At 43.5% G+C, this 13003-nt stretch overlaps 1 protein-coding gene across 4 annotated transcripts in view; it reads left to right on the top strand.

The window, feature by feature from the left end:
- Positions 1-13003, top strand: part of ARHGAP44 (Rho GTPase activating protein 44) — a 201240-nt gene that overhangs the window by 121539 nt on the left and 66698 nt on the right. For all 4 annotated transcript variants that reach the window (XM_054456371.2, XM_054456372.2, XM_054456374.2 and 1 more), the window contains exons 5-6: positions 4546-4657; positions 8417-8493. In XM_054456371.2, coding sequence (XP_054312346.1) covers positions 4546-4657; positions 8417-8493 — 189 coding nt within the window. The remainder of the gene's footprint in view (positions 1-4545; positions 4658-8416; positions 8494-13003) is intronic.

Genomic DNA, 13003 nt, shown 5'->3' on the forward strand with positions numbered 1-13003 from the left:
CGATTTTCTCTCCTTCCAAAATCCACTAAAACTACAATATGGAGATTTTTCTTTTTCTTAAAAGACATAAACTCACAATGGCAGGAAAAAGCAGACAACAGCAACACAGTTTTGTGAGCTGTAAAGCATATGAATGACTGGGAACTAACTTGGCAAGACCCCAAAAGCTGACTCCCAAGCCAGAAGTAGATATGCAAAGATCCCATGTAAATTACATCATGTAATGCTTACAGTGCTCAAGAGTTGGCATCAGGGATCTCTGGAATAGTGGGTCTTTGGAGGTGGAGTGGGTGATTAAACTCATGAATGTGCTTGAAAGCTTTTCAGTTACCACTTGGATCACTCAACTCTGCCCCAACCACATGTCTAGGAAGCTGTCATCCCCCCACTCCCACCTGAGCAGAATTCTCTAGAGGGGATAAGAGAGCATCTCTAGAATGGGGGACTCCCGGTGCAGTGGAGTGTATGGGTACCATTCAGTAAAGAAGAGGCTCGAGTGATCTAACGCGTACTGGATGTGGATGCTAATACTCCGCAGCCGTCTTCTTCCACTCATGCAGCCCCCAGGCCTTTACCCTCTAAAGCAGGAAATTAGAAGAGGTTTCTCTGGAGAATCATATTAGTCCAAAAGGAAGAACCTAAAGATCTGAGGACATTGGAGGGGGTCAGTGCCTCAATAAGTGACGCAACCAGATCTTTCTGTAGATGAATTCACATACTCTGAGCTTTTTAGTCTCCACTCTTAAATATAGAGAGGCACCAAAGATCATCAGACATCTGAGGAAAGTCTCTAACCTGAAAGCTGGAGACCAAAACAATTGGGTGGATACAATGCAGCTTGGAAGAAACAGAGATTGTGTAGGGGAGGAAAAAATGTTAGGAGAACAATCACTTATGTTTTCAAATGGTAAGGGAAGATAACATGTCCATGAAATGAAAAACAGGATGTTAATACAAAATATTTATGGGAAAGAAATAGCCAGAGATCAAAAGCAAGCTTGTAGAAATGAGAAAATATGATAGAAGATATGAAATTCTCAGTAGGAGGTTGGGAAGATAAATATGAAGAAATCGTCCAGATAAGAAGGCAAACACACAGACAATAGAAAAAATTAGAAAATTAGAGGACCAATCCAGGAAGTCTTATGCCCGAAAAACAGGAGTTCTTAGAAAAGAAGAGGAAGAAATAATAATAAATAATCCAACAGCATTTTCCAGATCTTGAGGACATGAGTTTCTATACTGAAAAGGCCCATTGAGCTCCCAATACAATGGGAAGAATTAAGCATATGCCACAGAGCTCACCATCGTGTATACTGGTAACAAGGAGTCTACAACCTTCTAGAGAGAAAACGTGTCACATACAAAGGATCAGAAATGTGAATGCTTCCAGACTGAGCAAAAGCAGCAATGGAAGAAAGAAGATTATTAAGCAGTGCCTTTAAAATTCTGAAGGAAACCATGCTCAGCCTAGGAGTTCAATGTTCTGCCCAAGTTTCAATCAATGAGAGGGTAGAGGAGAATGCGTGACATACATGGCCTCGAAAATTGACTTCCCACCTATTCTTTCTCAGCAAGCTAAAGCAAGACAGCAAGATGTGTCCTTGGTGAGGGAGTGACCAAAAGAGAGGTAGACTCAAGATAACAGAGAGTCCAATACAAGACAGAGGAAGAGAATCCCAGGGAATGGTGAAGGAAGATTCCAGGAAGATAGATGTGCCTTAGGGATAGAGGAAAACTCAATCCGCATTGAGACAGTTCCAGGAGGGATTAATTCAAGAAGATGAAATTCATTTACATGATGTATGGTTCAATATTTTTTGGTAATATTTTTATTTTAATATATAACAGAAGAAACAAAATTAGCACACAAAACTCATAAATGTGATGTTTATCACTGCTTAGGATGAGGTTTAATTTTTTTTTAAGTAAGTTAAGCAGATTTTGGTTCAATATCTTAACAGACAAACTAGGAAAGTGGCAGAGTATTTTGAATTCAATTGGGTACATAGAAAACAAGCAAGCCAAAACAAGGCAATTATTAACTCCAGGGAGAACAAATAAGTGTGCAGGGAAACCAGTAATTATAGTATACTATCCAGATTAACTCCAAATAATATGGAGTCAAAGTGTAATATAAGTAATAAGCATTTATTAATATAAATAAAGGGAGGGAGGGGAAATGGAAACATAGCTAAATTCTCATTTTCTGTAATGTCAATAGCTAATATTTAAATTTTTTTAATTAAGTAATATTAGTAATATGGAATAAATACCAGAAAATCAGATATAAGACACCATTAAGCTGGGCACAGTGGCTCATGCCTGTAATCCTAACACTTTGGGAGCCCGAGGCAGGTGGATTACCTGAGGTCCAGAGTTTAAGACCAGCCTAGCCAACATGGTGAAAGCCAACATGGTGAAACCCTGTCTCTACTAAAAATACAAAAAATTAGCCGGGTGCAGTGGTGCACACCTGTAATCCCAGCCACTCGGGAGGCTGAGGCAGGAGAATCGCTTGCACCCCGGGAGGCGGAGATTGTGGTGAGCCGAGATCGCGTCACTGCACTCCAGCCTGGGTGACAGAGTGAGATTTTTGTCTCAGAAAGAAAAAACAAAAAAGCACCATTAAAGAGATACAAAGAAAAAAGCACACCTGGGCACTGACATTTGTAGCAGATAGGAAAAAGTGAAAATCTGCCTTCACGCACCTGTGTATATGAAGTTCCTACAAATAAATTCAAATAAATAGATCCTAATACAAAAATAGCCAAGGAATATGAACAGGCACTTCATGGGAGAGGGATATTCAGTCTTACTAGTAGTCAAGGAATGTAAATTAAAACCAGAAGGAGATAATAATTTGTATCCACCAGTTTGACAGAAATTAAGACACCTACCAGGACCAAGGGTTGGCAAGGGCATAGGGCAATGGGAACTCCCATTTGTGCTAGTGAAATTTCCAAACATGCAAAAGGAGACTGCACAAGCATATTTACTGAAGCGCTGCATGTAATAGCCAAAAACTCTTGTTTGTGGGACAGCTTAACATAATGGTGGTATATTCAAAGAACGGAATTGTCCATTGCAAAATGATCTAATTCCGCATGTACCAACATGGGTAAGCTCCAAACATAATGATAGAGTAAAAAAGCAAGGCTGCCTGTAGTCCTAGCACTTTGGGAGGCCGAGGTGGGTGGATCACCTGAGGTCAGGAGTTCGAGACCAGCCTGGCCAACATGGTGAAACCTCATCTCTACTAAAAATACAAAAAATTAACCGGGCGTGGTGGCAGCCTCCTGTAATCCCAGCTACTTGGGAGGCTGAGGCAGGAGAATGGCTTGAACCCAGGAGATGGAGGTTGCAGTGAGCCAAGATCACGCCACTGCACTCCAGCCTGGGCAACAAGAGTGAAACTCCATCTCAAAAAAAAAAAAAAAAAAAAAAAAATCCAAACAAAAAAAGCAAGTAGCATCAGGATATGCTCAGTGTAAAACCATGCATGTAGACTGAACTAAGCAAAGCAGCAGTATTATGTATGTATGGGGACACACACATGTAGAGTAAAAATGTATTGTATGGGGACACACACGTAGAGTAAAAATGTGAAAATATGAACAGGAAAGGAATATCCTCACAGTAAAAAGGCAGTTACCTCTGCTCATACATTTGTTGACTTGTAAAAGCTTTTTCGTTTGTTTATGTGTTTTTGAGACAGGGTCTCGCTCTGTCGCCCAGGCTGGAGTGCAGTGGCACTATCTAGGCTCACTACAGCCTCTGCCTCCCAGGTACAAGTGATTCTTGTGCCTCAGCCCCCAGAGAAGCTGGGACTACAGGCATGCACCGCCATGCCCAGCTGAGTTTGATATTTTTAGTAGAGGCGGGGTTTCACCATGTTGCCCAGGCTGGTTTGTAAAAACTTTTTACTTGAGTTTTAGTTAAAATGGGTACCAGACAATGGGAGAGTGGCCTGTATACAATTTGGGTAGAATTTAACATCTTTGAAATAGTATATTGTGTCATCTGGGAAGATGGCATGACTTTCTACTCATTCAGGTCTTCTGTCGTTTGCTCATTATTAATCAACTTTTGGAATTTTTTTTCATTGGATAATTGTCTATATAGCCATGTACTAATTACATTTTCGTGGCTTAGGAGTCAGGGCTTTCTTTCTATCAGGACCTATTGAAATTGAGCTTTTGCTTTGTATTTGAAGATGATGGCTTTTTAGCAGGCAGATTTTAGCTATCCAGTGTTCTCCTCAGAGATAGAAGCGTGTGTTTATAGGCATGTGTGTCTGTTTTCTCTCTCATGTGCCCCTTGTGCCCCAGGCATACAGTGAGTGGCACCTTTTGGAAGAATTGATTAATTCCGAAATTGCAGAGAGCTGGAACAGGTTGGCCCAGGGGATGCCATGGAGATCAGCCAGCTTATTAACACTGACTTGTGAAAGTTTACAAGTGAGGCAGGAGGTGAGGGGAGGGTAACGCCAGTGAAATGTTGTCTTCAAGAGTATTCACTATTTCTTTCCCCCTTGGATTACAGGAAGATGCTGAAACTCTGTGGAGAGACAGAGGACAAGCTGGCTCAGGAGCTGATACATTTTGAGTTGCAAGTAGAGAGAGACGTGATTGAGCCCCTGTTTTTGCTGGCGGAGGTAAGCAGCAGGAGTGAGGCCAGGCCTGAGTGAGCAAGGAGGTACCGAACAGGAGCCCCTCAATCATTCTGTTTCCAGCATTCTACTTCTTTCCCTTAACCTTCTCCCCGACATTGTTTTTCATCAGGGATTCTTACCCAGCCACATGGTCAAGATTCCCAAATATGTCCTTTCAGCATTTGCTACCCCTTGTCCTACCCATCCTCTTCCCTGCAGGCATTCCTAGAAGTAAGGTGGAAAGCTGGCAGCTTCCCCGCTTCCCCACCCACAGCCTCGACTGCCTTCACCCCCACCCTCCACCCATCTCAAGTCTTCAGTGCTGTGAACAGCAGCCGCTCCTTACTAGGATTCTGGGGGACCAGGCCTCCCGCAGTTTATGGTTTTTTTTTTTTTGAGATGGAGTCTCGCTCTGTCACCCAGGCTGGAGTGCAGTGGTACAATCATGGTTCACTGCAACCTCCGCCTCCCAGGTTCAAGTGATTCTCCTGTCTCAAGCCTCCCCAGTAGCTGAGATTACAGGCACCCACCACCATGCCCGTTTAATTATTATGTTTTTAGTAGAGACGAGGTTTCACCATGTTGGCCAGGCTGGTCTCGGACTCCTGACCTCAGGCGATCCACCCGCCTTGGCCTCCCAAAATGCTGGGATTATAGGCATGAGCCATCGTGCCCAGCTGCAGTTTATGTTTATATAGGTCCCTTGTCTTTGGACTTTAAAGGACACTCAATTAAACTATTTTATTAAAAAGCAACCTTAATGTCTATGTGAAAACTCTGCTAGCTTCAGCCAAGTGAAAGCTTCTCAAGGGAGACAGGAAATGCTTGGGGAGCTTTGAAGCCTGAATCCCTCTCAGTTGTTTTTAATTCATCATCTGTTAATAGATTGAGCATCTCAAACCTGAAACAATCCAAAATCTGAAACATTTTGAGCACCAACATGATTCTTAAAGGAAATGCTCATTAGAGCATTTTGGATTTCACGTATTCGGATTTGAGATGCTCAGCCGGTAAATATGATGCAAATATTCCAAAATCCCAAAAACTCCCAATCCCAAATATTTCTGGTCCCAAGCATTTCAGATAAGTGACACTCCACCTGTATAAAATCTAACCAGTGCTATCCCCTAGAACTCTATATTAGTCAGGGTTCTCCAGAGAGACAGAACCAATAGGATATATGAGAGGGGTTTCTCCCCTATTAGGGGAAGTTGGGATTCTCTCCTATTAGGGGAAGTTGGCTCACATAATCACAGAGGGGGAGGGGTCTCATGATAGGCCATCTGTAAGCCGGAGAACCAGAGAAGCCAGTGGCATGGCTCAGTCCAGAAACCTCAGAACCCGAAACTCAGTCCAGGAGCCTCAGAAGCTGATCGTGCAGCCCCGAATATGCAGTGGAAAGCCAGAGAGACCCCCATTAAATGCCAAAGAACCTGGAGTCTGATGAGGGGAAAAGGCATCTCACTACGGGAGGGAGGGAGAGAGAACACAGTGAGAGAATCCTCCTTCTTCCACCTGTGTGTTTCAGCTAATTGGATGGTGCCACCCCATTGTGGGTGGGTCTTCCTCCCAGCCTGCTGACTCACACATGGGTCTCTTTTGGAAACACCCTCTCAGCTACACCCAGAAAAAATACATCACCAGCCTTTGAGGCATCCATCAGTCCAGCCAAATTGACACCTAAAGTTAACCCTCGCAGACTCCCTACAATGATGGAAATATTCTCAATCTGTGCCGTTTGATAGCCACTGCCCTTAAGTGGTTTTTGAGCACTAGTGCGATTCAGGAACTCAATTTTTTAGTTTCTTTAATTTTCGTTAATTTAAATTTAGAATTTCATTGCTATGTGTGGTTAGAGGCTACTGTATTAAACTGCATTGCCCTAGACCCTGTCTGGCTTCCTCTCTGAACCACATCCAGCACCTCCACATCCCCTGACACTCTCTCTGGGACAGACGTATGGGCCAATAATTACTTATGGACCTGAAACTATTCAAGGAGAAAATCGTGGATGAAGTTCTTTGGGATCGACCAGCTCTTGGCTTCTCAAGTCATCTCCTCGCCTGGAACATTCACAAGATCCCCTCTGTATCTCAAAAGGAGGGTCCCGGGTCTGGCCAAAGCCTGAAGCAAACCAAGGAGCAAGTCCATTGTGGGTGCTGACAGTCACTTGGCTCAACCAAGATACCCAGTGGCCCTCCAGCTTAGCTTCGGGGCTGGGTGGTGACTCAGGTTGCCTGGGGACAGTTACACTTCTCCTTCCTATTGGAAGTTGTTACACGCAGAACATTACTCATCCCTGCTCGGGAGAGTGAATAGAAAGCACTTCAGAGAACATTGGATTCTCCTCGAATTTTTTCCTTATATAAAAACCGCAGCCCAAGATGATTTTAGTTCAATTTTCGGCCAATTTTCGTTTTGCATTCTCACATCCTGCCCTACTTTTGCTGGGCCCGGAACCAAAATCCTGCACTGGGATGTTCAGTGAAGCCATTTTTAGAATGAAAAAATATAAAAAGAGCATCTACATACAACCAAAATGGAAGAACTCGTAGCCGAGAAAAGCCATGATGGCAATGTTTATTCATTATTGACTGGAAAAGTCTTACTTTATTTCTATAAATATAAACATTTGCTTCCTTTCTTTTTATAAATATAGAATCTGTATCCTAGATGCAGCCATAGCCTCTCCACGCTCTTCCTCCTTCAGCTGTCCGTTTTGTCTCGGGTCTGTGTCAGACATGACTGCGTGGCTCTCTTCATTTCTCCCCACTTTTGGCCCTTCTGGAAGTAAAGAGGGATGTAGTTGAGCCCTGGTTTTTTTTGGCAGGGCCGGGGGCGGGGGTGGCAAGGTGAGGGCAACAAAGTGGCCAGGCCTGCGTGAGCAGAGAAGCACAGGACCTGTGAGACGGTCTGGGTTGATGGAGAGCCTGGCTGGTGTCCAGCAAAGATGGAGCAGAGTTTAGCTCAGGAAAGGGCATCAATAATTTCATCTGATGTTGGTCAAAGGGTACAAAGTCTCCCTTAAGCAAGATGAGTAAATTCTGGAGACCTGATGTGTAGCACTGTGTGGCGATGGTTAATGATACTGTATTGTAGACTTGAAATTTGCTAAAAGGATAGATCTCAAGTGTACTCACCATCAGAAAAAGAAAATAGAAACTATGGGATGTGATGGATGTGTTAATTAGCTTGAGTTTAGTAATGATTTCACAGTGTGTGCGTATGAAAACATTAAACTGTGCACCTAAAATATATACAATTCCTATTAGTTAGACCTCAGTAACACAAAAGGGAAAAAAGGATTTCATCTGAAAATAAGGATTGCAAGACTGCTAGTAAACTTGTTGGGTGACTTCCAATAGTTATTGAAGAATTGTTCTAAGGAATAGTTCTTCTGTTTTTTTTTTTGAGATGGAGTCTCGCTCTGTCACCCAGGCTGGAGTGGAGTGGTGTGATCTTGGCTCACTGCAACCTCTGCCTCCTGGGTTCAAGTGATTCTCCTGCCTCAGACTCCCAAGTAGCTGGAATTACAGGCGCGTGCCACCACACCCAGTTAATTTTTGTATTTTTAGTAGAGACGGAGTTTCGCTATGTTGGCCAGGCTGGTCTCAAACTTCTGACCTCAGGTGATCCACCTGCCTTGGTCTCCCAAAGTGCTGGGATTACAGGCGTGAGCCACCGTGCCCGGCCAGGAATGGTTCTTAAAGAATTTATCTTGAGCTTCAGTTTGATTGTATCTTTTATGTTGTGTAAACACAGGTGGAAATCCCAAATATTCAAAAGCAGAGGAAACACTTAGCCAAGTTGGTGCTGGACATGGATTCCTCACGAACCAGGTAGAATCTCTTTACTTTCTTTTTTGCTTCTTTGAAGGGACAGTGATCCTATTTTGGGAGGGTGGGTTTTAAGTAGGCAAGTGTGTTTTCATTCACCAAGTTTTTCTTGACACCTAATGTGTGCCAGGCACTGGAGGTATTCATAGTGAACTCAAGACACTGGGTCCCTGTTCTCATGAAGGCTGCATTTGAGTTTTGGAGGTAGACAGTAGGCAAGTGAAGAAACAAGACAGTTCTAGAAAGCTATGTCATATAAAAAATGTGGCCGGGCGCAGTGGCTCACTCCTGTAATCCCAGCACTTTGGGAGGCCAAGGCGGGCGGATCACGAGGTCAAGAGATCAAGACCATCCTGGCTAACACGGTAAAACCCCGTCTTTACTAAAAATACAGAAAAATTAGCCGGGTATGGTGGTGGGTGCCTGTAGTCCCAGCTACTTGGGAGGCTGAGGCAGGAGAATGGCGTGAACCCGGGAGGCGGAGCTTGCAGTGAGCCAAGATCACGCCACTGCACTCCGGCCTGGGCAACAGAGCGAGACTCTGTCTCAAAAAAAAAAAAAAAAAGAAAAAGGAACACAGGGTGGTTTTGGAAGGGGATGATGGAGAAAGGGAGCAACAGCATTAAGGATAAAGGAGAAAAAGCTTTTTTGAGGTGGGTCACTTTGGTCTTAGACTTAGGTGATGAGAAGTTGGCAGCCTTACAGAGATCTGGTGCAAAGCATCTATGGCAGAGGGCACAGCAAATGCAAAGGCCTGTTCAAGGCACAGAAGGAAGGTCGGCGTGGCTGGGGCGGAAGGAGCAAAGGGGAGAGAAGTAGGAGATGAGAGCCAGGAGGTAGGATGGTTGCTGTGTCCTGTCTGTAAGAGGAAATTTCGCATTCTGGAGACTCACTCACCTTTTCCTGAAGCTGATGGTGTAGGTGTCTCCTTTCTGTAGCCTTTCTCTTAACTCGAGTCCTTTCAGAAAGCAGTCAAGTACCTGTAGAGCTGTTCTTCCACACCGGTCTTCCAGAGTCCACCAGAAAATTCCTGTAGTAGCAGGCGGGTGCCAAAGGCCCTGAGACGGCATTGCCTGTGGCTGTCAGAGCAGGAATTGTGCACATATGTCCTTTTATTTTTTACAGTGGGATATGTGTATATAAGTTGAAAAGGCAGATGCATGAGTATTAATATGGAAAGAACTATTTGGTTCTACCTTAGGTTTTTCATAGACCAACTTTATTTTTTTATTTAATGTATTATTTATTTATTTATTTTTGAGATGAAGATTTGCTCTTGTCACCCAGGCTGGAGTGCAATGGCGTGGTCTCCGCTCACTGCAACCTCCGCCTCCCAGGTTCAAGTGGTTCTCCTGCCTCAGCCTCCCGAGTAGGTGGGATTACAGGCACCTGCCACCACGCTCAGCTAATTTTTGTATTTTTAGTATAGATAGGGTTCCGCCATGTTGGCCAGGCTGGTCACGAACTCCTGACCTCAAGTGATCTGCCCACCTCAGCCTCCCAAAGTGCTGGGAATTTTTTATTATTTTTAAAAATTTTGAGACAGGATCTCACTCTGTAACTCAGGCTGGAGTGCAGGGAACGTGATCATAGCTCACTGCAATCTTGAACTCATGGGCTCAAGCAATCCTTCTGCCTCAGGTCTCCCAAGTAGCTGGGACTACAGGCATGTGCCACTACACCTGGCTAATTTTTTTTATTTTTTGTAGAGACAGGGTCTCACTGTGTTGCCCAGGCTAGTTTCAGACTCCAGTGTAGGCCAGTTTTAATCATCTTCACAGCTTGTTTTCATTTTCTTGAAATAAAGAAACAGAATATATTTGGGCAAAGAGATGTAGCATACAGAGTTCAGAAAGTCAGATTTTAAGGTTCAGATTTCAACTATTTTCTAGATATGTGACCTTGGTCAAGTCACTTAATCTCCCAGAATATCAGTTTCTTCACCTGGACACAAGGAGTAACATTCGTAGGTGGCTGTTTTGAGTATTAATATCACTTTCCAAGTGCTTTATAAAAAGAAGCTGATACTGTAAGTAATTGTTGCGCTGGAATTCTGCATCAGGAAGAATAAAAGGTACAGAGCAGTCCCCCAAGACCAGACATAAAACAGGTTAAATCAGCAAAGAAACAAGAGTTTCTTTGGTTAACTTAGTTGTCCCCAAACCCTCAGTCCACCTGAATGATTTTTGCCATCCGTGTCGATACACCTTTTAAGAGAGTTGATTACTTTTTCAAAATAAATATATTTTAAAAAGAAATCCTTTCATGCTACCGTAAATTGGAAAGCAGTATCCTTTGCTACAAATACTAGGTAAGCATAAAAGTGAACAGATGAAAGCAAAGCCAATGTTACTAAATTTTAGAGCCTGTTGACTGTAGAAGAATGTCATCCTGAAGCTCATCTCCCTTTGTTAAAAAAGAAGAAGGGGAGGCGTTGGGTGGTTTTAAAATTATTCTGATGCAAATATGAGACTAACCTCTTTAGCGTGCTTGGAGGAATAGAGAGCAGAATGAGTGGGAAGTACTGATTTGCTATTAACTGTATGACCTTGTGCCACGTAAAATTGCATCCCATAATATAAGTGTTCAAGTTCCCTATTTTGGGAGTCATGTAAGATGGTTGAAGAAATGCAGATTGCCCCATTGTTTTCATGAAGTGGACACCATGCTCCTGGGCAGAGTGACATCCTTCTCTGAAACCTGGGGCTTAGCTCCGAAGTCTTTTCTTTGCATCTACAAAGAAAACCCACATTTCCACCACAGAGCCTCTTGTTAGCGGGCTGAATGCTAGTATCAAAGCATGTCCTTACCGTACATATTTTTGTTTTGTCTTCTTATGAGAAGGAGAGTTATTCCTGGTCACACTGAGGGTCCGTTCTCCTGCCTCAGCCTCCTGAGTAGCTGGGATTACAGGCACCTGCCACCACACTCAGCTAATTTTTGTATTTTTAGTATAGATGGGGTTTCGCCATGTTGGCCAGGCTGGTCACGAACTCCTCTAGCAGGAACACTAGGCAAAGTCTAGAGTTATGTTTTCAGTGGTGACACCAAGTAGTCTGTAGGTTCTGCAAACGTACACGCCACTTGGTGTCATTAGGGACCCCTCCCCTGTGATTTAACAAATGTTTTTATATCTTCAGCTTATCATCTCCTGTATACTAAAATCTAGTAAGGAAATTCTGCCCCACCCCCATGCAAATTTCTGTTTTTATAAACTTCAACTTGGACCCTTTATAACCTTTGTTGTTTTAGACTAAAAAAGTCTTGTTTGCATTGTTTTCATATAAACTTGATCCATCTCCTTTATCACATCAGTGATTTTTCATAGCCCACTTTGTGCAGTTGTGAGTTTAGGGATAGGGAATTGCTTTGCGGGATTGTTTGGTTTTTTTGTTTTTTTGAGACAGAGTTTTGCTCTTGTTGCCCAGGCTAGAGTGCAATGGCGCGATCTTGGCTCACTGCAACCTCCACCTTCCGGGTTCAAGTGATTCTCCTGCCTCAGCCTCCCGAGTAGCTGGGATTATAGGCGCCACCACGCCCAGCTAATTTTTGTATTTTTAGTAATTTTAGTAGAGACGGAGTTTCGCCACGTTGTCCAGGCTGGTCTCGAATTCCTGACCTCAGGTAGATCCGTCTGCCTCGGCATCCCAAAGTGCTGGGATTACAGGCGTGAGGCACTGCGCCTGGCCGCTTTGGGAGATTGTTGACAGTACAGTCCCCTTGAAAACTCAGTTGATTTCCTCTTCAGGTCTCAGCTTTGGTAACCGTGGCGGGAGATCTAACTCAAGGCTTAAGTTATAGATTCCCCATCAGTATGAGTTATAGGCTACAGAATGAAAAGGGAATTTTTAGCAAAGGTATACTCTTTGTTTCCACTTTACTCTCAGACTGGCCATTTCTAGCCTGAGTCTACCTGTCTTGTAAGACCTTGTCGAAAGCCATGAGAAGCCAGCCCAACACAACTTCCTGCCATTTTCCCTAACTCCTCACTCTTAGCCAATATGAGGGCTGCATCCCAAGATATAGCAGTGAGAGCAAGACCAAATGCTGTGCTATTGAACAGCAGGGATCACCAGCTCTTCTTCTGGAACAGCTGGGTTCTTCATGCTTCCCGCCACCCCCCGCATATCTCCATAAAGCCAATGGCACAGGTTAGTTTTTCTTCTTTGCAGCATCCTACTTCTGATTTATTTCATATTGTTCTGTCCTTCATGAAGTACGGAACTGCAACAGTGAATTCCACATAGAGACACTCTGCCTTTCAAGACAGGAAGTAGCTTTGTGTATATTATCAGCACATCTTGAACAATAGTCCCATGACTGGATCTTTAATTTCTGCCACAATTCTGATGGATACTGTCAAATCCAACTAATTTCTCTTGTGTTTAATTAGATCCCAATAAGATGTGTATATTTGTCACTATTGAAGTAAATCTGGCTTGTCTGCTTCAAAAGCCCATGGTACAGACCTCAATATTCTCAGAGAAACTGATGCTTACAGGACACTTTATGC

Source organism: Pongo pygmaeus, chromosome 19, assembly GCF_028885625.2.
Source record: "Pongo pygmaeus isolate AG05252 chromosome 19, NHGRI_mPonPyg2-v2.0_pri, whole genome shotgun sequence".
Classification (NCBI taxonomy): domain Eukaryota; kingdom Metazoa; phylum Chordata; class Mammalia; order Primates; family Hominidae; genus Pongo; species Pongo pygmaeus.